Source organism: Carettochelys insculpta, chromosome 1 (genome assembly GCF_033958435.1).
Source record: "Carettochelys insculpta isolate YL-2023 chromosome 1, ASM3395843v1, whole genome shotgun sequence".
Classification (NCBI taxonomy): Eukaryota; Metazoa; Chordata; order Testudines; family Carettochelyidae; genus Carettochelys; species Carettochelys insculpta.
In genome coordinates, this window is record NC_134137.1 from 168,538,729 (window position 1) to 168,562,610 (window position 23,882).

The window sequence follows — 23,882 nt, forward strand, 5'->3', positions numbered from 1 at the left end:
TATTCACAACAACCTCCCTGTGCAACTACTAAAACATCCGTTAAACCAAATAAGACACTCTGCTACCTTTACAGTTTCCCAATACTGGTACCAGTGCAGGACACAAAGCATTTTAGAGCAGCTTCAGGAAGGTTTTAGGTGTGCCTGGCTGCGCATGCTGTCAAGAGGGCTGCTCCAGCAGCTGAGGATTGCTGGTGTGCAAATGGTACTACGGACATGCCCTCTTACCCCTTAGATAGCTTGTTAATTGTCCACTTCAGCCTTTTGGCCAGTGGAGTAACAAAAAAGGTACCACAACTGGAAGAGAATCTAAATCAGAATGATGGTTTGATATAAAGCTAGAATTTGGAGGCAGACACATCCAAGCCAATAGCACCTTAATTATTTTTCCAAAGGGAAGACACCAAAAGTTTCTTGACAAAAGTCAAAATGTCCTATTACTCTTGTACTGAACTCTATATACAGAAAAACTAAGATTTTAAAATACAAACAAAAAAACCTACACAAACAACCCTCCCCTAAACAATCTTAATGTTTTAAATAGAGACTCAAGTTTTTTAAGTGGTAGAAAGCTTAACTTCCCAAAACAACTCCCCACTCTCACCCTCAGAAAAAAGCCTGCAGAAACATTATGACAGAAAATAAGACAGGAAGTTTATCTAGCTGACACAGCTGATCCTTATCACAAAGAGCTTTTTTATAGCTTTCTAACAAGACACGAACATCATCTTCCTCTTTCTTTTAAAACTGTTGTAGAAAACAGTCAACAGAAGACGTCCCTATTAAAAAGAATGTGAGTATTTCCCTTTTAATTAACATGTTCTAAAGTTCAGATGAAATATAGATTATAAAGATGCTATAGATCATTCAGGTACTTAAAACATTTCATTACAAGCCTCAGTTTAAGTAAATGACGTCTGATTTGCTACCTGTGATATCTGTCCTTGCAGATGAGAAGAACTTTGCTCGTAATGCTTTAATAACTTGCTTAATTTTCACTTCTCTTTTTACACAAAACTGACTACATAAATAATAGTATCAAGGTTTTATCCCCCACGAATAGTGCTTAATTAAAGTAAAAGATGGTATGCAAAAGTACAATAGAAATAAACATGCTCTTGAGTAGATCAAATATACTTGTTTTACAATAGTTTATGGTCTGAATAATACTATACGACAATATGGTAGACATATGACAATCTGTGTAAGATTATTTACAGTGTGAAGTCATTTTCAGTATATTATTTACTGTTATCTATCATAAGAATATTATATACTATGATAAGAACTGCCAACATAGCATACAAAATTATTTTAGATCTTTGTCAAGTGTATATCTTAACACAGCTCTCTCTCTGTTAGTATCTTTATCCCTGGTATTACCTCTTACAGCAATATTCAGATTTTTTTTCTTCTGTATTATATTGTTGCCACCTGCACTGTTAGTATTGTATCCCATATTCAATTACACTGTCTGCTTTCAAGGGTTAGTACATAGATGAGAGTTTGCTGTAAAAAGGAATTCAGGATACTTCCTCTCAACCTTGCCCTTCAAAATTCGTTGGTCTGTTAGAGTCATAAAAACAAAAAAGTGTGGAACTGTGAGCTATCAAAACCAAAGATTTAGGTTAACACTCCCCAGCCCAGCACAAAGATGATATCATTTAATGTGCGCATATTTTTATTTCCATATTTGGAAAGTTGCTCTCATGTAACAGAACCAAAAATAAAACACAAGAACCCATTAATTTTTGCACGCATTTTGCTTCAGAGTCTGCTTTTGCACTCAGAGTAAAAAGGTGAAAAGAGAGGTCTACAACAAATAAGTGCCTCAAAATTTTGAAACGAGGTTGAAAGTTCTTCTGCCCAACTCACTCTGATGGTGGTTAATGAATTGCAGATATTTGTATTTGCTATTATTGCTGCTGCCTTTAAACATCTATATTTAATTTAAGACTGTGTTTATGGCAAAGTATCTTAATATACAAAATTAATATCACAATGAACAATTCAGTATTGCTCTTTGCATCCTTTCAGGACGGTGTAAGAAAGCAGCAACAGATGATGGAGGCATCTTCATCTGAATTCCTGACCTCTTCTCTGTACGAGAAAGGCTTCTGGAATAACCAAACTGAGCTAACCAGAAACTTCTCTTCAGAAAAAACAAATGCTACCAAATGTCTCATAAATGAAGGCTCATTGTCTCTTGCTTTCATAATTTTTTACTCCATTATTTTTGTCGTTGGACTGGCTGGCAATATTGTAGCCTTGTTTGCTTTCTTGCGCATTAATCACAGAAGAAATTCCATCCAGATCTACCTGCTTAACGTAGCCATTGCAGATCTCCTACTGATCTTTTGCCTCCCCTTCCGTATATCATATCATATCAACAAAAACACATGGATATTGGGATTGATTTTCTGCAAGATTGTCGGAAGCCTATTTTATATGAACATGTACATCAGCATCGTACTACTGGGATTAATTAGCATGGATCGTTATGTAAAAATTAACAAGTCTATACAACGTCCAAAGATATTAACAGCTACAAGAAGCAGATATATCTGTTGCATATTGTGGACAATTGCAATAACAGGACTCACAGTGATAGTTGCTCAGTCTGTTAGGAGGGAGGAATACAATTCTACTATGTGCTTCCACTACAGAGATAAACATAATGCAAAAATGGAAGCAATTTTAAACTATATTCTTGTTATAATTTTTTGGATAGTTTTCTTTCTACTAATACTTTCTTACGCTAAAATTGCAGAGAACCTTCTGAAAATTTCCAAGAAAAGAGCAGATTTTCCTAATTCTGGAAAGTACAGCACCACTGCAAGGAACTCCTTCATTGTACTTACTATTTTCACCCTCTGCTTTGTTCCATATCACATATTCCGTTTTATCTACATCACATCACAATTACAGCACACATCTTGTTACTGGAAGGAGATAATTCACAAATGCAATGAGATTATGCTTGTACTTTCATCTTTCAACAGCTGCTTAGATCCAATTATGTATTTCCTAATGTCTAGCAATGTTCGTAAGACAGTATTACAACTTATTTGTAGAAGACGTCAAGGAGACACAAGTATGAGTGACAGTGTTTCAGAAATGAAACCTGGGCAGTCTCGTCATGATACTGCATCTACCATTACCACTCATTTAAGCTTTAAAAAGAAAACATCCCTCATGTGATTGCTTAATGGACAACAGTGTCTCAGAAAGACAACAGTGTCTCAAAAAGGCAAGCAGACTACTAGATAATGTAGAGAACCGACACTGGATGTTGATGTGTACAGGAATGTCTGGTGATACAGAGCTTATAGTACAGCCTCAAGAAAAGCCTCTCTTTCCTACCTTTTTTAGAATTGCAGGAGGATATATTTCATCTGCTTAAACAAATTAAAATGATTTCTGGTGAGAAAATACTTAATATTTTTATCATTAAAAATGATTAAATCCCAATCACATTGGCCATGTGTACAAGGGCACCTTCTGTCAACACAACTGGTCTTTTGTCAACAAAACCTGCCAAGCATCTAGCACTCCGCAGAGAGTTTATCAACAAAACCCAGCTCTTCATCTATCGAGAGAGGGCCTGGCAATCTAGCTGCTCTCTGTCAACAGAGCGGATTGGTCATTTGATCTGCTTGTATGTGTAGCTACAATCTGTTCACAGAGGTCTTGCTGGGAAATCTCTACCGACAGTGACATCTGTCGACAGAGGCTTCCCATGTAGATGTAACCATAGGTTTTGATCTTAATATCTATTTACTTATTTCTAAAACCACTTATTTTCAAATATAATGTGCCATGGTAGAGATAATTTCTTTTGATATAACACTCACCAATGATGTTATTCAAATAATAATAAATATTAAATATGGAAGGCATGGTATGTATCCCAATTCAAGATTAAAACCAGGCAGAGTATAACTTTTAATGAAGTTAAACTAGCCTTGATGACTCAGAGTGATGGGGTTACACTAAGAACAGAATTCTAATCTCTCACCTAGGAGACCAGAACGCTAGCTAGGCCTGAATTTGTTTTAAACTCTAAAATATAGGGTCCAATCCTATAAAAACGTGAATAGTTTTATTCAAGTGAGTAGCTATACTGAAGTTGAGGAGAACAGTCATATCATTGCTCACTATACCTTTGTAAGATCAGGTCCTAAGGCATGATGTTGCACGTCTAAACTTCCATGTTTGAAACACAAGGGAAAATTCTGGTTCCAGTCAGCAGCAAAACTCCTATTGGCCTCAATGGAACTAAGATTTCACAAACCATTTCTTTTACATTTTGGGCATCATTTTAGTGTAGATTTTCTGCAAGTATGTTATTGTTCCTCTTTGGTGCAGCTGGATGTAAATGTGTTCACTAAACCACAATTACTGGTAACCATATGATTATATTTAAAAGCTGTGGCCTCTTTGTATTTTCTTTAGAAAGAATGTGATTCTTACAAGTTTTACTTACAGGCCCAACATTTACTTTCTTCTTGAATGTTTTAACATATACAAATGGTATTAAAGATTGATTGTTAAAGTAGCTCCAGTGGTAATCTGTTTTTCAGAATTTATAGAAATATTTTAAATTTCTAGAAATATCAAAGTTGGTAATTGTCACACTGTCTTCTTCTTCTGTTTTCACACGCTATAAGTTCACAAGAAATCACATCCTTCTCTCCAGAACACTCACAGATCAAATAGTTCACACATTTCTCTTTTTCTTCTTTCCAGAACTAGCAAACAAACTACAAATGAAATAAAACGCAGAAAAGCTTTCACTTTAACACAAACTGAAAGTATGTTGAAGATCCCACTCAATGAGGTAACTGAACAGAGAAACAAGAAGAGATGTTAAAGCTCATTCAAAGGTTATAGTCGAGAGAAACAGTGTTATGATAATGGCACATTCTTGGATATCTTCAATGAACCAAACACAAGCATGAAAATTCTTAAAGTTTCAGTTTGTTCTCAAAAATAACTTTAGGGAAAGCCAAAATCAAATGGAAAATGCCCTTGGATTATAGGAAAAGTCTACATGTTTTTTTAAAGCCATCATTAATTTTGCTATTGTAATTTTTTCTAGAAAAGCAAATAATCACTCAAATCAGGACAATGAAAAATATTAAGTTCTGAAGCTATGACAGCACAATCTGAGCCTATTGGATGTAAGGGTGGGCTTTTGTGTTTTAATAATTTGTATATGGCTTACTTGTGAAAGAAAAATGCTGCTCTGGATACCAGGGGGCAGGCAGACTTTGCTGGGCCCTGGGCAAGATGCGGGGGTGGCAGCTCTGGGACAGCAGAAGGGGCGTGGCATCAAGTGGAAGATGTGGAGCTGGATGCTAGCCTCCCCAAATCTTCTCTTCAGTGCCAACCAAAGCCAAGGGTGCAATGCCACAAATGGCAATTTAAAGGTCCCAGGGCTCCAACCAAAAATGCAACAGACTTTTCTGGGATGTGCCTATCACTACTGAATACAGTTATAATTATCAATGTATCAATGTCACTTCTGAATTATAAAACTTAACCAAAGGCACTGGAAATTGCAAAATTTATGGAACATAAATTATTAATATATACCAATAGAGCAATGACTACACATTTCTGGTCCAAAATGAGTAAAATATTTAAACACAGACCTTACACCACCCTCAAAGTAAAGTACTCGACTCTGACGGGACTTAAGCAGGTATCTAAGCACTTTGCTGATATGGTACTTGTAACAGAATTACATATGAAAACTAGTCAAGGTTTTTGTTTTTTTTTTGATGTAATGTTTGGTCAGAAAATAGTTATTTTAACAAGAGTTTCATCAGGAAGCTTTCTTGGGCACAGCTGGGGGTTGGGACCAGGAAGAGAGTGACACACCCAGGTTTAAGTCCCTGCTTTGTCCTGATTTGAATTTTCATATGCAAAGCAAATCTGTAAATATTTGGGGATTTTTACACATTTTCCTTGTTTGAAAATGGAAGCCATAAATACAAAATACTTGTGTTTGTCTACTTTTCCTTTTCTATCACTGCTATTCCCCATTTGGTGGTGCTGGCAGTGGTAAGCAGTAATTATTTTAACATAATATTTCCAGAAACAACTGTTGAAATTTTATGAGCCAGCATGAGTAAGTCATACTAACTCCTCTGCAAGAACTTTTTTTTCCTTTAAAATGCTTTTAAAGAGAAAAATCCATATGCTAAATTTCATTATAGAATTCATTTTATTACAGCAGATAAACCAACCAAAAAGGATGTCTTGCCAGGGACAGAAAGTAGAATATGTAGGACCCTACCAAATTCACAGCCATGAAGAATGTGTAACGGACAATGAAATCTCATCTTTCAGTGTTACAACTGCTCCTACAACAACTGTGAGCCACCACACACCCCAAACTCCTTTTTAGGTCAGGACCCTTACAATCATCATTCTGGGAAATTTCATATTTAAATAGCTGAAATCATCAACTTTATGGTTTTTAAAACCCTTTGACCGTGACATTGAAAGGGCTAGGGGACCATAAGCATCTCTAAATGCCAACTTCCTGCCCTCACTCTGCTCTTCCCCATTTCTGCTCTGCCCCTTCCCCCAAAGGTCCCACTGCCTGTGGAGTTCCTCCACCCCCAACCCGCAGTTTCTAATGCAATGTTCTCCCTGCAACCTCTTCCTCCCCATGAACCCAATGCCTAGCACCTCCAGCTCAGAGACCCATTTCTGACATTACTGGATTTTAAGATGAATATCTAAACATTATTGCAACCACTGTTCTATGTTTGCACCAAATCTTATGCCAAGTAAGGTGTCTAATGAAAGCTGGTGATTCATTGAACATGCTTATACTGCTCATATGTATCATATTTATCTGTGGAGTTATAAGTACTGGCTCTGTACTTGTATTTTATTTTCTGGGAGACCACAATAGGAGATGTGACAACCTATTGTCAAAGAGTTTCATGTCAAATGAAGCAATACTTGATAGACAAAGGCCCTTATCAGATTCCGATCTACCTCAGAGGAACCTGGTTGTAAGGTGTCACCCAGCAAAGAGGCAATGGTAGATTGCCTAGAGAGGACTTGGGCAGGTGATCCTGCCCTTGTCACAGGCTCCATCTGGGATGTGCTCCCACTCAGGAAGGAATAATGGAATTCCCTCCACATGGACAAAGGGTAAAAGGGGGGCCTTCATTTCCAATCCAGCTCATCACTTCAGGAATATCTCTGTTATGAGTTGAGCCCGGATGTATTGAGGACCCATCCTAACAAAGGACATGTTCTACAGACATTTAAGATAGCAGCCTACTCCATCTCTACTGCAAGCCTGCATCAAGAACTTTGTGACTGATGTATGTCATTTGATTGCTTTAACAATTTTACTCTCAACCTATTCTTTTTATTAATAAACCTTCAGATTTTAGATTCTAAAGGACTGGCACAGCATGCTCTTTTTAAGTAAGATTTTAAGTTATGTATTGACCTGAGAACATGACTGGTCTTCTGGGACTGGAAGAATCTGTTTTGATTTGGTGAGATTGGTTTTCATAACCTCTGTGTAAGGAGGGCACAAGGGAAGCTGGAGTATGTAAGCAAATTGCTCGTGTGACTTCTTGCTGGCCAGCATGGCAACAAAAGTGCTCTTTGTAACTGGTTTGGTGTGCCTTATAGTGGAGAACATCCACTCTTACGCTGCAAGTAGTCCCGCTGTAAGCAATTTACCTTGATTCAACTCTTTCAGCAGTGCCCAGAAAAACCTCCAATATTACATCCTTCCACAAAGTGAGGCCAGGAGCAGAGCTCCAGGTGGGAATCACTGTTAAAGAACCTGGAGTTTGCCTTGCAGGGCAGGTGGCAGCACAGCCAAACAGTCCTGGAATCCCACTCTATGTGGGACAGGCTGGCTTGCTGACCCTTGAGCCCTACCATCCCCATCCACAGGGCTGGGAAGGCTGGAGTTCAACATATGGGTGGTCAGACAGGAACTGGGACCCTGCATGGAGCAGTGGCCATTAGCAGACACCTATGGCTCAGCTGTGTGTGGCTGTATGTGGCCCGCGGGCCATGCATGAAAATCTGGTGTCATAGTACCACTAATATATATCACAACATCAAACAGATGTAAGAGCTGATTATTTTTTGCCCATGAACACGTTATTAATTGCTACCTAGCTGCAGAGAAGAAAAACATTAGCATTAAAAATTAGAATGAGCACATAATTTAACTACTTGATACCGGGAAATGTTGGCATATCTGTACAAGGAGTACTACATGTTGCATTAGAAGGCAGTATCAGGAAATGCTGATGTCGCAGATTCAGAGAGTAAAATATACCTTATAACTTTTCATTTCATAGTGCCATTTCATAGTGCCATTTCATGTTCCCACATTTAACAGCCAGAGTCTTGTAGGACACATCCTCCATTTCTTGCTCTCATGTTCTCACAATGGAATCTCCACTCTATTATAGTGTGAATTAATAAACGATTCTCCTTAATTGCTTAATTTGAGCTAGCATCAGTTTCTGCTGGAAAAAAAAACAAAAAAAAACCAAGAATATATTCCTAGGCTCATTTACACTGCTGAAAGCTGTAGTACTGCTTCTGGCGCTTTTGATGTTTAATTGCCCGGTGTTTAAAACACAGCAGCAAAATAAACAAAGAGTTCACATAAAAATTTTATTCTTTTAAAATTTAAAAGAGTGGACTGATGCTTATAGTTTTATTTTGCTACAATGTCCAAAGGCTTGATCAGTATATCTAATTTATGAAGAGAATTGGGCTTTCAATGTCAGAACATCAAGTGGCAATATGAAATGAAGCACATGGATTTTTACCACAAATATCCACTGGGCTCCTGTTTAAGATCAGAAAAAATGCTTCATTCAAGGATGGATTTTTCAGAGCATATATATCATTTCAAAGGCTACCTGCACTCAGGAAAAGGCACGTGAAGCTTCGCTGAGTTGTATGCGGGTAATGGCAAAACACAGTAAACATTTGACAGATTTAGACATTATTAAGCTGCATATATAGTTACTACAGCTGAAACCCTAAGCGAAGAGAAGACAAACTTGTTTCCACAAATTTGTTTCCATCAAAAAAAGAAGTTACTCACCTGTAGTAATGATGGTTCTTCGAGATGTGTCCCCGTAGATGCTCCACAATAGGTGTTGGGCTCCCCGGCGCCGCAGATCGGAATTCTTCTAGCAGTTTCTATTGGATCGCGCATGCGCCGATGTGGGCTGCTCCCTTGCGCGCCCTCGGTCATGTGCGCGATCCTGTCCCTGCCAGTTCCTTGACCAACTGCCTCGGATGCTCCTGAAAAACACCAGACAGAGATCCGAAGCGGGGAGGATGGGCGGGTGGTGGAGCACCCACGGGGACACATCTCGAAGAACCATCGTTACTACAGGTGAGTAACTTCTCTTTCTTCTTCAAGTGGTCCCCGTGGGTGCTCCACAATACGTGACTACCCAGCAGTAACCCAAGTAAGGAGGTGGGTAATCGATTCATGTGCAGCTTGCCCCTGAGAAGACTGCTATCGACAGACGGGTATCCTCATCGAACACCCGATGCAGGGCATAATGCTTGGCGAAGTTGTCGTAGGATGACCAGGTCGCAGCTCTACAGATGTCTTTTAACGGGATTCCTTTGAAGAAGGTTGTTGATGCCGCCACCGCTCTGGTGGAGTGAGCCCTAGGCGGGGCCAGCAAAGGGGTCTTTTCGAAGCTCGTAGCACAGTTTTATACAGGACACAATGTGCTTTGAAATTCTCTGGGAAGAGACGCCTTCCCCTTTTGACCTGGGAGCGAGAGACATCAGAAGCCTGTCCGTTTTCCGGAAGGACTTAGTTCTGTCTATGTAAAAGGCCAACGCCCTCCTCACATGTAGGAGATGTAGGCGCGCCTCCTTGCTGGAGCTGTGAGGCTTCGGGTAAAACGAGGGTAAAACTATTCGTTCGTTTAAGATGGAACTCCGAGGAAACTTTTGGAACGAAGGCTGTGTGTAACCGTAAGATTACCGCCTCCTTTGAGAATACTGTGCAGGGCGGCCTTGCCATCACTGCTGCGAGCTCGCTCACCCTGCGGGCTGACGTAATCGCAAGAAGAAAGGTTGTTTTCATAGTAAGGAGTCGGAGGGGTACCGTGGCTAATGGTTCAAAGGGTGGTCCTGATAGCGCGCTGAGCACCAAGTCCAAACCCCACGACGGCGGTAGCGGTTTTCGAGGTGGGTACAGGTTTACCAGCCCCTTCAAGAACCTTGTGATGATAGGGTGGGTGAATACGGTGGGCCCTTCCTCTTTATGCCGAAAAGCTGATATAGCAGCGAGGTGGACCTTTAGCGAGGATAGAGAAAGCCCGTCTCGTTTGAGGTCCAATAGGTATTCTAGTATTACAGTTTTAGGAATGTCAAGGGGAGCTAACTGTTTGGCAGAACACCAGGCTGTAAAGCGTGTCCATTTCTGTTCGTAAGTCCTCCTGGTGGAGGTCCTTCGGCTACACTCCAAGACTTGTCATACTCCCTCCGTACACGTGCTCTCTAAGGCGCTGAGCCATGGATTAACCATGCTTGTAGGCGGAGTCCCTGAGGGTGCGGGTGCACTATGGACCCCTGAGCCTGTGTGAGTAAGTCCAGCGCCACCGGTAGGGGGAGTGGTGGACGATCCAACATGCGCAGAAGCAAGGGAAACCATTGTTGCCGGTCCCAAGTTGGAACTATAAGTATCATGCGAGCTCTCTCCCTTCTGGCTTTCTGCAGAACCTTGTGGATAAGCGTTGTGGGGGGGAAATGCGTAGAGTAGAGGGCCCTTCCATGAAATCATAAATGTGTCCCCCAGGGACCTCCACCCCATTCCTGCTCTGGAGCAGTACTGGGGACACTTCTTGTTGTACTGGGTGGCAAACAAATCGACTTGGGGAAAACCCCAAGCACGAAATATGCGCCGTAGCAGGTCAGAGCGCATCTGCCATTTGTGTGTGAGTGCGAAGCACCTGCTCAGCTGATCTGCCTTCACATTGTGGGTGCCCTGTAAGTCGAGGGCTGCAAACCAGTCTCCATCGTCCAGTGCCGTAAGTATGGAGGCAACTGTAATCATCCGAAAGCGCTGCTTGCACAAGTAATGGTTGAGGCCCCATAGATCCAAAATCGGCCTCCAGCCTCCTGTTTTCTTCTCTGTTAGGAAGTAGCGTGAGTAAAAGCCTTTCCCTTGGAATTGTTCCGGCACTCTTTCCACTGCCCCTATGAACATGAGGTGATCTACCTCCTGCTTCAGCTTCGCCTTGTGGGCAGCATCCCTGAGATGAGGCTGGGTGGGAGGTTTCATCGGTGGAAGTGACTGGAAGGGGATCGTGTAACCCATGGCTATAATTTCTAGCACCCATTTGTCTGTTGTGATCTTTTGCCATTGGGAGAGGAATGGTTTGAGGCGATGATGGAACATGAGATGAGGATGGCATTGAGCGATGGTGTTGATAGTGCAGTCCTCGACATACCCGTCAAACTTGCTGTTTCTGGGCTTGCCCTGAGGGTGTACGGCTTTGTTGAGAACATCGCCTGGGGGCCCTGTACTGCTGCTGCTGTTGATGGCACCCTTGGTCATAGCCTCGTTGATATTGTGCGTGCTGTGGTTGGTAAGCGTAGCGTCTTTGCTGAGGATAGAATTTCTTTTTCTTGTATAGGGGAGTATAAATACCCAAGGTCTTAAGTGTGGCCCTCGAGTCTTTGCTGGAGTGGAGGACTGAGTCGATTGAGTCCACAAACAGCTTTTGCTTGTCAAAAGGAAGATCCACGATCTTCGCCTGTAGGTCTCTGGGGATACCGGACATCTGGAGCCAGGATTCCCTACGCATTACCACTGCTGTGGCTGTTGAACAGGCCGCTGTGTCCGCCACGTCCAGGGCAATCTGGACTCCCGTCTGCGATGCCGCATAACCCTCTTGGACAATCACCTTTAACACTGGCTTCTTGTCCTCCGGAAGTGAATCCATGAGAGGAGTGAGTCTAGAGTAATTGTCAAAATTATGGTTTTATAGATGTGCCACGTAATTTGCCACTCTCAGTAATAGGGTAGAGGAGGAGTAGACCTTCCTGCCGAACAGCTCTAATTTCTTAGCATCTTTATCCGAGCCCCCTGATTTGTACTGAGACATCTTCGACCTCTGCTGGGACAATTCGACCACCAAAGAATTGGGTTGTGGGTGGCTAAACAGGAACTCCATGCCCGTGGCTGGGATGAAGTACTTCTTATCTGCTCTCTTGTTCGTAGGCGGAATAGGGGCCGGAGTCTGCCATATGTTAGTGGCTGACTCCATAATGGCTTCGTCCAGTGGGATAGCGATTTTAGATGAAACCGGGGGTCTCAAATTTTTCAGGAGTTTATGGTGCTTCTCCTGCAGCTCTGCTATTTGAATGTCCTGCGTGAATGCTACTCTTTTGAACAGCTCCTGGAATTGTTTAACATCATCCAGAGGGGAGACATCCCTGGGGGCAATGGCCTCATCTGGGGAGGATTGAGGAGGAACCGCTGGGGTAAGCCTCCCCCAAATCTTCTGGCTCCCGAGTTTGGTGGTATACTCGCTCCCTGGTGGGCTGTGAAGGGAAGTCTCGGGACTCTGGACCTAATTCCCCCAGGACAACTGCATTCCCGTCCCAGAGCGAGAGTGTACACGGGAGTATTGACGAGTAGTAAGAGAGGACCTGCCCCTGGATCTAGACCTGCGGTGTCTGTGTTCAGTATGATGGGGACGACCATAACAACATGGGCGAGGGCCCGGTGATGGAGACCTGGACCACGATCGGGGAGTGTACACATGATGTCTGGGAGAGCGGGATCTCCATGACGACATTGATAGTGGTGAAGCTGGTTTGTGATAGTACTCAAGGGGATCCATGCCCAAAAATGGTGAAGGTGGCCTGGGCCACGGCGAAATTGGTTGGAGGAACGGAGAGGGAGGCCCGAAATAAGCCGGTGGAGTTGCCGCCCGGCGGTGCGGCGTATCTATCTCAGGAGGGGGGCTGGGTGATGAGTGCATCACAGCCCCTCCTGGAAATGGACTAAGGTGCCGGCTTTTAGCTCTAGCCTTGCCTCTCCCCTGTAGGGTGGGCGCCGCCCCCTCCCGTGCTGGGGATCTTGGCACTGTCAACAGCAGTACCGCGCGGGTAGCTTCCTCCGTGCTGGGTGCCCCTGCGCCATCAGTGCCGCGGGAGCCGGTGCCGCTTGCGGCGGCGCTGCCGATTCCGGCGCTTGCCGCACTGGTGCTCGCGGCGCCTTCCGTGCCGCCTGCTGTATAGTCGGAGGCCCGGCCTCGGCCACGTGCGCTGCTGCGCTGCCACTTTCATCAGCTCACGGTTGGGGGCTCTGCGTTCCACCCGTCCTGCTCGTTGGGACCGCCGGCAAGGATCGAGCCAGGGAGAGTTTCCTCCTCTTCTGCAGAGAGGGGGTCAAAGAGGCTGCCTTCCTTTTATGCGACCCAGAGGGCCCTTCTGTGTGAGGCTTCTCCGGCGGCTCAGGCTGGAGGGCCTTATCAGACAAGATCATTTTGAGCCTCATTTCTCTGTCCTTCCTGGCCCTGGCTGTAAGCTTAGCGCAGTGGGAACACTTCTGGGTAACATGAGACTCCTCCAGGCAACGAATGCATTCACTATGCCCATCTGAGGCCGGCATAGCCTCGCGGCATGACTCACACTTCTTAAACCCCGAGGAAGCCATCGTGGTGAGTCTTTACTGTTAATAGGGTACTTAGCCACTAATCAGTGCTTTCTAACCCAAAATAACGTTCACAGCCTTCAGGGCAGTGGACGGCTTAACAGCCTATTGTCCGCCCCTCTCTCCTTCGTTCCTCTTCTCTCTGCTATTTAATATGCTCTTCTCTTTCTTTCTTTTTTTTTGTATAATAGTGACAAACAACGAACTAACACATAAAAACAACTATCTTATCTGTCTCAGGCTTTAGCCGGAGCGGATTCCGTCTGCAGCCGATGGCGGCTGAGAAGAAACTGGCGGGGACAGGATCGCGCGCATGACCAAGGGCACGCAAGGGAGCGGCACGCATCGGCGCATGCGCGATCCAATAGAAACTGCTAGAATTCTGATCTGCGGCGCTGGGCGAGCCCGACGCCTATTGTGGAGCACCCACGGGGACCACTCAAAGAAGAAGTCTGAATTACTTGTGGTCCCTTATGCTTCACAGCCCACACTCCCATTACTCCTATGCCCTCAGCTGGGCCTCCTCCCCTGCTGCGCCTACCTCAAAGAACCTAGCTCATATTGGGGCAAGGCAACGAGCTGAAACACCCCACCCTCTGAGTTCAAGGATTCCTTCCCCCTGCAGTTTCTAGGACACAACATCTACACAACAATATAGCACCTGCTGCTGGGTCAGGTCTGCTCACCGAGGCTCATACTGCAGGGCTGAAAAGCAGTGTAGATGTTTGGGCTCAGGCTCGAGTCCAAGCTCTGGAACCTCTGAGGGAGGAAGAATGCCAGAGTCTCGTCTGCAGCTGAGCTTGAAAATCTACACCCCCACAGCTCAAGCCCCATAAGCCTTTGTCAGCAGACCCAGATCAGCTGTGGGTTTTGAATGTCTTGCAGCCATACCCACAGGGAGCAGGGTGGCAAAAGGGAAGTGGATAATTTGGCATTCACATTTTATATCTGCTTTTTATATCCATAGTCATCCTTCCCTTCCAGCACAGATTCATATGAGCAATTTATCTTCTTTTCAAAATTAGTTTGAGTGCCTTCTGAATTATCTACCATACTCACATTACATTTCTCTAAATGAGACGGACAAAAAAACAAAACAAAACAAAACAAAAAAAAAACAAAAAAAACCCTTCATCAAGGCAAATTTACCCAAATATTTACAGTTCGTTCTGAGATTTCTGTTCAATGTGGGTTTCAAGCTTCAAAGTTACTGGAATCTCTGAAATTTATGAAACGCTAGTCCTCCAAGCACGGTGGTGGGGATAGGGGATGTGTCTCATGCAGAGACTCTTGTTCAAAAATGCCCAGATGTGGATCTGTAACCCACCCTACACTCTCCTGAGTCACAGCAAATTTCAAGACAATCCACATAAGCACTTGAATTTTAGAGGACTTAGATGAGTCATCCTTTAAGGAAGATGTGCTCTGTTACGAAAATTCTTCATCAGCTACTTTCCTGTATCCAAATACTGAAGCACAAGATAATGCTGAAAGGGAGATATTTTAGGAACAACAGAAGAAAGGGGTTTACCCAGCCATCAAAAGCACAAGAGGCACAGATAGGTGTCAAGTGGCCCAGCCAGATCAATGAAATGGTCTGAGGGCACGTTTTCACTACAAACCTAAGTTGACCTACTCTAATTACAGTCACTTACCCCCACTACCCTCCTTCTGTCGGTGGTGCGCATCCTCACCAGGAGTGCTTCCACTGACAGAAGAGGGTCAATGTGATGGGTGTGTTCTGTCATCTGAAGACTGATCTACACTATACCACTAGGTCGATTTAAAGCAGCTTACATTGACCCAGTTATGTCAGTGTACAATCTATAAACATTAACTCAGACATGTGACCTGCTCCATTTATGCCATGGGGTGCTTCCACCTCCCATATGCAGTGCTAGAGAGCCTGTGATATGTGGCAATCAGTTTTCAACTGCTCACCCCACTCTCAGCAGTGTGCTCTTGGTGCATGCTCCCAGTGAGGGCTGAGAACAGGTGTGAATGGGCAAGCTCCTGCCTCATCTCTGGTTCACATGATGAGAAGCAGATGATTAATGACAGGCAGGGCCCCCCAAATCCCAACACACACATGGAGGTAGCAAGAGCGTTCAGATCCACTGCCAAGAGAGACAGCCCCTTCATACTGGAACCTACATACAGAGAAAGAATAGTGGGTTGGCAGTCCCCCCTGCCCTTCACCCCATCTCCTCTTATGAAGAGTCCCTGCCCTCCCATTTTCTCTCACCTTCACTCCTTTAAAAACAACCTTTTTTCCCCTTTCCTGCCACCCATTCTCATTTATTTCCCTCCCCTTGCTATAGCACTAAAACTTCTGCCACATTCTCCCGCGGCCCAGCAAGCATTTGGATGTCTAACTGCCCCCCTCAAAACACGTATTTCCTCCAAAGTTTGCCTCCTTCCCCAACCCCCCACCAGACAGATTTTAGTAACATACTTTCAGACTTTTTCCAGATCTTGGCTGTAGGTGTGATTTGACACTAGCTGTGGAATTGGAGTCAGGATCAAAAGCTTATTGCTATCCCCTTGAGTTATCCAGCCTCGCTGAAGTTTTTGAGGCTAAAAAACCCTGTCTGTGAATGTTTAGAGTTGTCAGTTTACCTTATGATTATTAGGCATAAGGTTAAAGAGAGCTCAACTCTTTGGCAAATGTGCTTAACCACCCAAAGGACCATTTTTTTGTCATGCATTCTGAGGCTGCGTCTACACTATGAGATAAATTCAAACATAAGGAAATTAGCATGATATTACCACGTGACTGTCTGCACTTTAAATATTATTAGCTCGATTTAGGGAGCACAAATATCGATAGTACAATATTGTCAGTACCTGATGGGCATAGTGTCAAGCTCAAATTCAGAAGTTTGAATAATGGCCACACCACATTTCAGGAAGACTGTCGTGGGGGTTGCGTTTGCATACAAGTCTGAGAAACATCATCTCAGCAGTTTACATTTGTGCACAAACCCTCTTTCTTCCCCCACAGGCACAGTTCGAGTCTTTTCCATGCTCAGCCACATCAGGTGGGTAGCCCTGGACCCAATAAAAGGATGGGACTGCCATTCAGTGTTGACCATGCTGCCAGGCAGCACCATGACCTGGCTTGTGTGTGGTTAGGGCTTCAAGGGCAGGAAAAATTTTCAGGGGCTTGCAGTCACTGGTGGGGGACGGGGGTAAGTCTCCCCTAGCAGCTAACACATTCAGGGGGACTAATTCAACTGTCCCCAACCATGCCCTTACCAAGGGACCCGTGGGGCTTGTTACCACTGGGGGGAAGTCTCTTCCACCAGTTAAGATGTTTGGGGGCTTGCTGCCGCTGTGGCGAAGTCTCCCCTGGTGGCTAAGATATTTGCACGGATTACTTCAACTACTTCAACAGTGTCTCTGTGTTATTTTGAGGGATTGGATGCAATCACGGGAAGTGGGACACAGCCTGTGCACAGAAGTTTTATAGTGCACTGGAAAGCCTACGACTCTCCTCTCTGCAGCGCTCTTTTTTTCAAAAAAAAAAAAAAAAAACTTAGTCCTATCATCTCTTTCTTCAAGCTCTTCAAGCTTCAGCAGTCTGTCCCCCCCTGTGTTATTTATAGGGATCAGATGCAATCACAGGAGATGGGACAGTCAGTGGATGGCCAGTTGAGAATTCAGTTACAGAAGAAAGATATTTCTGTAAACTTTTTTGCCATCTCTCTGGATAGCCTATTTTTCCTTCCTTCCAATGGGAAAAATGGTCATTTGCTTAACATGGGGGGGAAACGAGGAAAGTGCAATGGGGGAAGATGACGTCAAAGACCAGCGAGCATACCCAGAATGCTACGGGGATGAGGGAACTGTGGGATAGGTTCCCACAATGCACTACTGCAACAGTCTGTGTTTGCCAATTGAGTGTGGCAGCAATAAGTTGACTTTGTGAGGAGCACATGGTCAGGTGAGGATGGTCAAAATCAAATTTACAAAACAGATGTTAATAAATTAAATTTTATCTCATAGTATAGACACTGCCTGAGTGTAACCATCATGTGAAGGAGACTTTTGTGTCAGGACGAAAGCCACAATCTGACCCTCAAGTTTGGGGGAAAAACACAAGGGTAGACTATGTCAGCCTTAAGGAACATTGTGAAGTGGCTCAAGCATGCCATTTCTCAACTGGTCAACCTAGTCTTGTTCTTGGTGCATGCTCCCAAGGTTCCTAGTCTCACCTCAAGGACACACTCAGAAATCCCTTAGATTCCAGATTTGGGTTACTAATTCTACTCCATGGCTCCTGAGGGTCAACTAATTTCAAGGCAAATCCACATTATTATTGGAATTTAAAGCAATAAGAGCAAAGTCAAGTTTTAAACAGAAGATAGGTCTTAGCCTTGACTATAACAGATCTCTAAAAGAAATTCTGAGAGCTGGTGAGTAATAAATATACTTAGATCCTTTTTCTGATTTTAAGCAACACTCCCCTCCCCTCTGCAAAAATAAGCAAACAAAGTAATTTTCAAAAATGAGCTAGACAGAAAAGGAAATGTCTCAAACAGAAACATTAAGTCTTTGAGCAAAAAAGGTGCTTGCACAGTTTTCATACGTAAGATTAATTGTTAACTTTATTAGTTTCATTTGAACATATTAAAAATTAGATATTAGACTGTGGGCTAACAATGTTCATGGTTACTCTATATTTACTTCACTTTAACAGCAGAATGTGGCTCGGTTTCTTTAAAAATCTAGACAGATGAACAGATACTAAATGGGAATAATAATGCAAAAGGTAGTTGCACTGAGAGAGTAAGGGGACTTACACTGCATTATTTTTAAGCAAGTCTTTCAAACCTTTGTTTTCTAATATAATATATCTGGTTTTCTATATCTTACTTTGTATCATTTTCTTTGCATGTTTATAATGAATCTTCTCTCCACTGTATCCAATAACTTTTTGTAGGAAAGTTTTAAAGTATAAATGTTATTTTATAACTTTGGAATGTGTTTGATGTTTTCCCATGAATTTACATATTAAATAAAATCCCATTAGGGATCTAGTTCATTAACAAGAGAAGTATGCATGAAGGAGAAAATAGTTTTCTCTACACTAGCAAGTTGACATGAGTTTAAATGGTAGAAAGACATGATGTCACTGTTGAGAGATTTAATACTGTTCAGATAGATTAGATTCTCTATTTGCAGCACGTAAATACAAAATGAAAACTAAACTAAACTGGATAAAGTTTACATTTGTGGATTGATTGCTGAAAAACCTGATCAACTTTGAAAATACTTTATAATCAGACCAGAATAAATGTGATAGCTATAGCTGCCGCAAAAAGGGTTCAGAACAGAGTGGTACAGAATACCAGCATTTTTCGTGATGAACTAAATCCGTGAGGGCAGCATTTTAGTGCACATCTCCTATATTTATATGTGAAGGCAGGGGAATGCCATTCAACATTTCTGCAATCAAAATATTCTTTATTTGTTTAGCATGTTTGATCTGACAATAACAAAATGTGCCAGAAGCAGGTTCTTGCCATTTTATAATTCAGTATATTGAGGAAAAGACAAATGGAAGTCCTAGTCCAAGATCATTAATTACTGTTAGAATCTGAACAAAAAGCAGTCAAGTAGCACTTTAAAGACTAGCAAAATAATTTATTAGGTGAGCTTTTGTGGGACAGACCCACTTCTTCAGACCATAGCCAGACCAGAACAGACTCAATATTTAAGGCATGGAGAAGCAAAAACAGTAATCAAGGAGGACAAATCAGAAAAAAATGATCAAGGTGAGCAAATCAGAGAGTGGAGGGGTGGGGGAGGGGTGTCAAGAATTAGATTAAGCCAAGTAGGCAGACAAGCCCCTATAGCGACTCAGAAAATTCCCATCCCGGTTCAAACCATGTGTTGATGTGCGAATCTGAATATAAAAGACAGCTCAGCTGTTTCCCTTTGAATAGCGGTGCGAAAACTTTTTTCATAAACACGCATACTCTTAAGTCATTAACAGAATGGCCCATTTCATTAAAATGTTGACTAACTGGTTTGTGGATCTGGAGTGTTTTGATGTCTGTTTTGTGCCCCTTGACCCTTTGTCTAAGGGAGTTAGAAGTCTGTCCAATACACAAGCATCTGGGCATTGTTGGCACGTGATGACATATATGATGTTGGTAGAGGAGCATGAGAAAGTGCCCGTGATTCTGTGAATAACCTGGTTAGGTCCAGTGATGGTATTTCTAGAGAAGATATGTGGACAAAGCTGGCAGTGGGCTTTGTTGCAAGGAAAGGTTCCAGGACTGGTATTCCTGGGGTACAGACTGTGGCTGTTCGTGAGGATCCTCGTAAGGTTGGGAGGTTGTCTGTAGGAGAGAACAGGCATGTCACCTAGGGCCTTCTGGAGTGTGGCATCCTGATTAAGGTCTTCAATAATTCGTTGCAGTGGTTTGAGTTGGGGGCTGTAGGTGATGACCAGTGGCGTTCTGTTCCTGGCTTTTTTGGGCCGATCTTGGAGTAGCTGACCTCTGGGTATTTGTCTGGCCCTGTTGATTTGTTTTTTTACTTCTCCTGGTGGGTAATTCAGGCTTATGAATATTTGGTAAAGATCTTGTAGTTTTTGGTCTCTGTCAGCTGGATCAGAGCAAACGCAATTCTATCTAAGAGCTTGACTGTAAACAATGGATCTAATTATGTGTGCAGGATGGAAGCTAGAAGGGTGTAGGTAAAGTATAGCGATCAGTGGGTTTTTGGAACTCTCTGATTTGCTCACGTTGATCTTTTTTTCTGATTTGTCCTCCTTGATTACCGTTTTTGGTTCTCTGTGCCTTATATATTGAGTCTGTTCTGGCATGGCTGTGGTCTGAAGAAGTGGGTCTGTCCCACAAAAGCTCACCATATAAATTTTGCTAGACTTTAAAGTGCTACTTGACTGCTTTTTGTTTTGATAGTATAAAGACTAGCACGGCTCCCTCTCTTGTTACTATCTGGATTAAGAACCAGGTTTCCTAAATCTGAGGCTCCATGTGCTATGTTAGGGTTATGTGCAAAAGTTTCATGTCAACTCAAAAAGCAACTGCAATTCCAGAAACTGGCAAACTGTTAAGATGACAACTTCCAGGAGGCTAACTGCTGGGAAATAAATATTCAGGAGCCAGAGAGAAAGAAAAGAAACTGTTAGCAAAATTATGAGAGCAGTAAATATGACAGCCATTAAATATGGATTACAGAAGAAAATAACTATTGTGATTGTTTTTCAGATCACTGGGCATTCATTCAAGAAAACCTGGGATAAATGAGAAATTCAGCATGTCTTCTTCAACCATCATTAGTTTCTACAGCAGCTCTGCCAATTATCTACCTCTTTCCTATTGACTACTGGGTGTTTTGGAAACATTCTCTCTGGGTGGATATTTTCAAAGAGCACAGAACATCTACCTGACAAATCTTATTATTGCAAATTTATTGGTATGTATTACCATGCCCTTCCTTGCTGCCTAATTTGCAGATGGCTATCAGTGGCCGTATAAATCCATGTCATGTAAAAGAGTAAACTATTTTGGAATTCTGCTTATACATACCAGTATGTATGTCAGTATTGCAATTTTATGTTGCACTGCAGTAGGTCACTATGGAACACTGATGAGAAATAATGACCTCACACAATATTCAGCATCAGTTAATGAAAATCTCACACACAAATGTCTACTGGCAGAGTTTTGCCAGCCAAAATTTGCTAAATACTTGTGCATCAGCATGTGGATCTTTATTCTGTGTTCAGCTGTAGTAGTTATAGTATATGATTTTCAGGTACAGCCAAAACAAGAACAATTTGACAGATGCTACCAGTGGGAGGCAGAATATGGTGAACACAATGGAAAGATCTCAGTTCTTATTGCTACTGCACAGTTTTTTTTATTTTTCTCTTAACACTATTATCCTCATACTATTCCCTTGCAAATCATCTGAGTAAACTACAGAAAAACACTTTGATTGTAAAGAAGCACCTAATTTACAGTAGAGTCAAAAGAAACATTTTTGTCATCCAGTTTATATTAACTGTCTGCTTTCTTCCATATTGTATTTTCAGGCCAATTTTTTATGCACTGATTGCTACTGAAGACTGCCAGAGAATGAACTATTAGTGGAAACAAAAACTTTCTTACTTGCCTTGCGGCTGCCAAATGTAGTGTAGATGCTGTGATAAATCTTGTATTAAATAAAACATTTAAGAAGAGGGCGTACAATCTCTTTAAAAAATCCTTATCACAAGATCACAGGCACACAGCTGATACGAAAGAGATCACACACGTGAACAATAAGTAAGATTCATAATGGGACAAACTTCAAAACAAAAACCTCTTTACCAAACATAGCTATCTAGAAATGAATTCTTTCCGTCCACATGGAAAATTAAATTTACAGATGAACTTAAAAAATGTGTGGGAGGGAAATAAATCTATTTATGGATTTTAGACCTGTTTGCTCATGTTTGCACTTCTGATATTCCTTGGTGAACCTTAGTACTTATAACCTGACAGGCTGTGGGTTCCCACACCAAAGACATACTGAGATAGAAGGTGGTTTCCTTGTCTATTGGTTGAGTCCCTTACATGAACTGAGCAATGAAACTGACAGGAAGTGTGAGTGAATATTAGTCTGATATTTGAGTTCTTAGAATATAATTAAAGAAACAGTCTTTCTTCTCTTTACTTAAACTTTGTCTATCATCCTCAGAACAGTATTGTCTGTCACCAGAGGCAAGGGCTACTGACGCGGGAGGCAGAGGGGGAAGTTGACCTTGGACCCTGGGCAGCACTGAGGTGGGTGGTGCTAATGCAGGTGCCCTGGGGCCCCTTCTGCGTGAGGTCTGCTCCCTCCAGGGAGCCCATAGTCGAGTCTCCCCCGCACACATTGCCCAGAGCCTGCCCAAGTCTGTCACCAGCCCTGTATGAGGTCTCATTCCAGCCTCAGTGAGAGGAGACGTATGATAGGATTGTAATAAAACGGTGGTAGTCTCATAGGGGTGGTCAACTTCTGGTCTTATTATAGCCTCAGGAAGGGAGCACGGCATGAGATTACATCTTCATGCTCATAAGGCTGAGATGGGGATGATGGGGGTTACTCACCTACAGGAGTAAGAGGCCCACAGAAATATGACGAAATCTAGAGGCTGGAATGAGGAACATATTGTTTTAGACATTTTCTACCATTTATTCTAGAAATCTTCATGTGGAGCCTATCCATAGCAGTTTTGTCCTTTGAATGACCATTTGGAGCCATAGTTCTGTTTTTGGGAAACTTTTGTAAAATTCTGCGTATGTCCATCTACTGTTAAATAATGAACATTATCAGTCTCACTTAAAAAAGCAGGTCCTACACCATATGGGTTAATCTAAAATATTTAATTTATATAAAAAGGATGGTAACCAAATAAATTATTAACGTAAGTATAGAACTAAAAGACCGCATCAAATATGCGCAATATTCTGACATCATAATGTAAACAAAAATTAAGCTTAAGAAAAACAGAGAACAGTAACACACACTCAAGCAGCTAAACTCAAGTACTAGCCCACAGATAAAGAGAAGTTACTCACCGTAGTAACGGTGGTTCTTCAAGATATGTCCCCGTAGGTGCTCCACGTAAGGTGTCGGGCTCACCCTGGCGCCACAGGTCGGATCTTCCAAGCAGTTTCTGCCGGACCGCGCATGCGCCGGTGCGCGCTGCTCCCTTGTGCGCTCCTGGCCACGTGCGCGATCCGGTCCCTGCCAGTTCCTTGACCAACCACCTCAGATGCTCCTGCAAAACACTAAACAGAGATCCGAAGCGGGGAGGATGGGCGGGTGGTGGAGCACCCACGGGGACACATCTCGAAGAACCACCGTTACTACGGTGAGTAACTTCTCTGTCTTCTTCGAGTGTCCCCGTGGGTGCTGCACGTTAGGTGACTCCCCAGCAGTTACCCAAAATAGGAGGTGCGTAATCGGATCATGTGCAGCTTGTCCCCGAGAGGACCGCTGTCGAGAGCTGGGTATCCTCTTGGAATACCCTGTGAAGGGCGTAGTGTTTGGCAAAGGTGTCATAGGATGACCAGGTCGCTGCTCTCCAGAGCTGCGTCTACACGTGCACGCTACTTCGAAGTAGCGGCAGTAACTTCGAAATAGCGCCCGTCGCGGCTACACGTGT

The 23,882-nt window shown here is 42.9% G+C and overlaps 3 protein-coding genes across 6 annotated transcripts in view; 2 read left to right on the forward strand and 1 right to left on the reverse strand.

The window, feature by feature from the left end:
- Positions 1-23,882, reverse strand: part of CASK (calcium/calmodulin dependent serine protein kinase) — a 384,458-nt gene that overhangs the window by 155,899 nt on the left and 204,677 nt on the right. The window lies entirely within an intron of this gene.
- Positions 771-4,468, forward strand: GPR34 (G protein-coupled receptor 34). Its single transcript, XM_074983399.1, has 2 exons — positions 771-793; positions 2,038-4,468. The coding sequence occupies exon 2, from the start codon at positions 2,062-2,064 to the stop codon at positions 3,199-3,201; it is 1,140 nt and encodes a 379-aa protein (XP_074839500.1). The 5' UTR covers positions 771-793; positions 2,038-2,061; the 3' UTR covers positions 3,202-4,468.
- Positions 3,483-22,018, forward strand: GPR82 (G protein-coupled receptor 82). The gene is given in 7 exon segments (XM_074977091.1): positions 3,483-3,658; positions 4,750-4,814; positions 20,953-21,053; positions 21,055-21,110; positions 21,112-21,616; positions 21,619-21,833; positions 21,835-22,018. Coding segments are annotated over 7 exon segments (1,302 nt in total).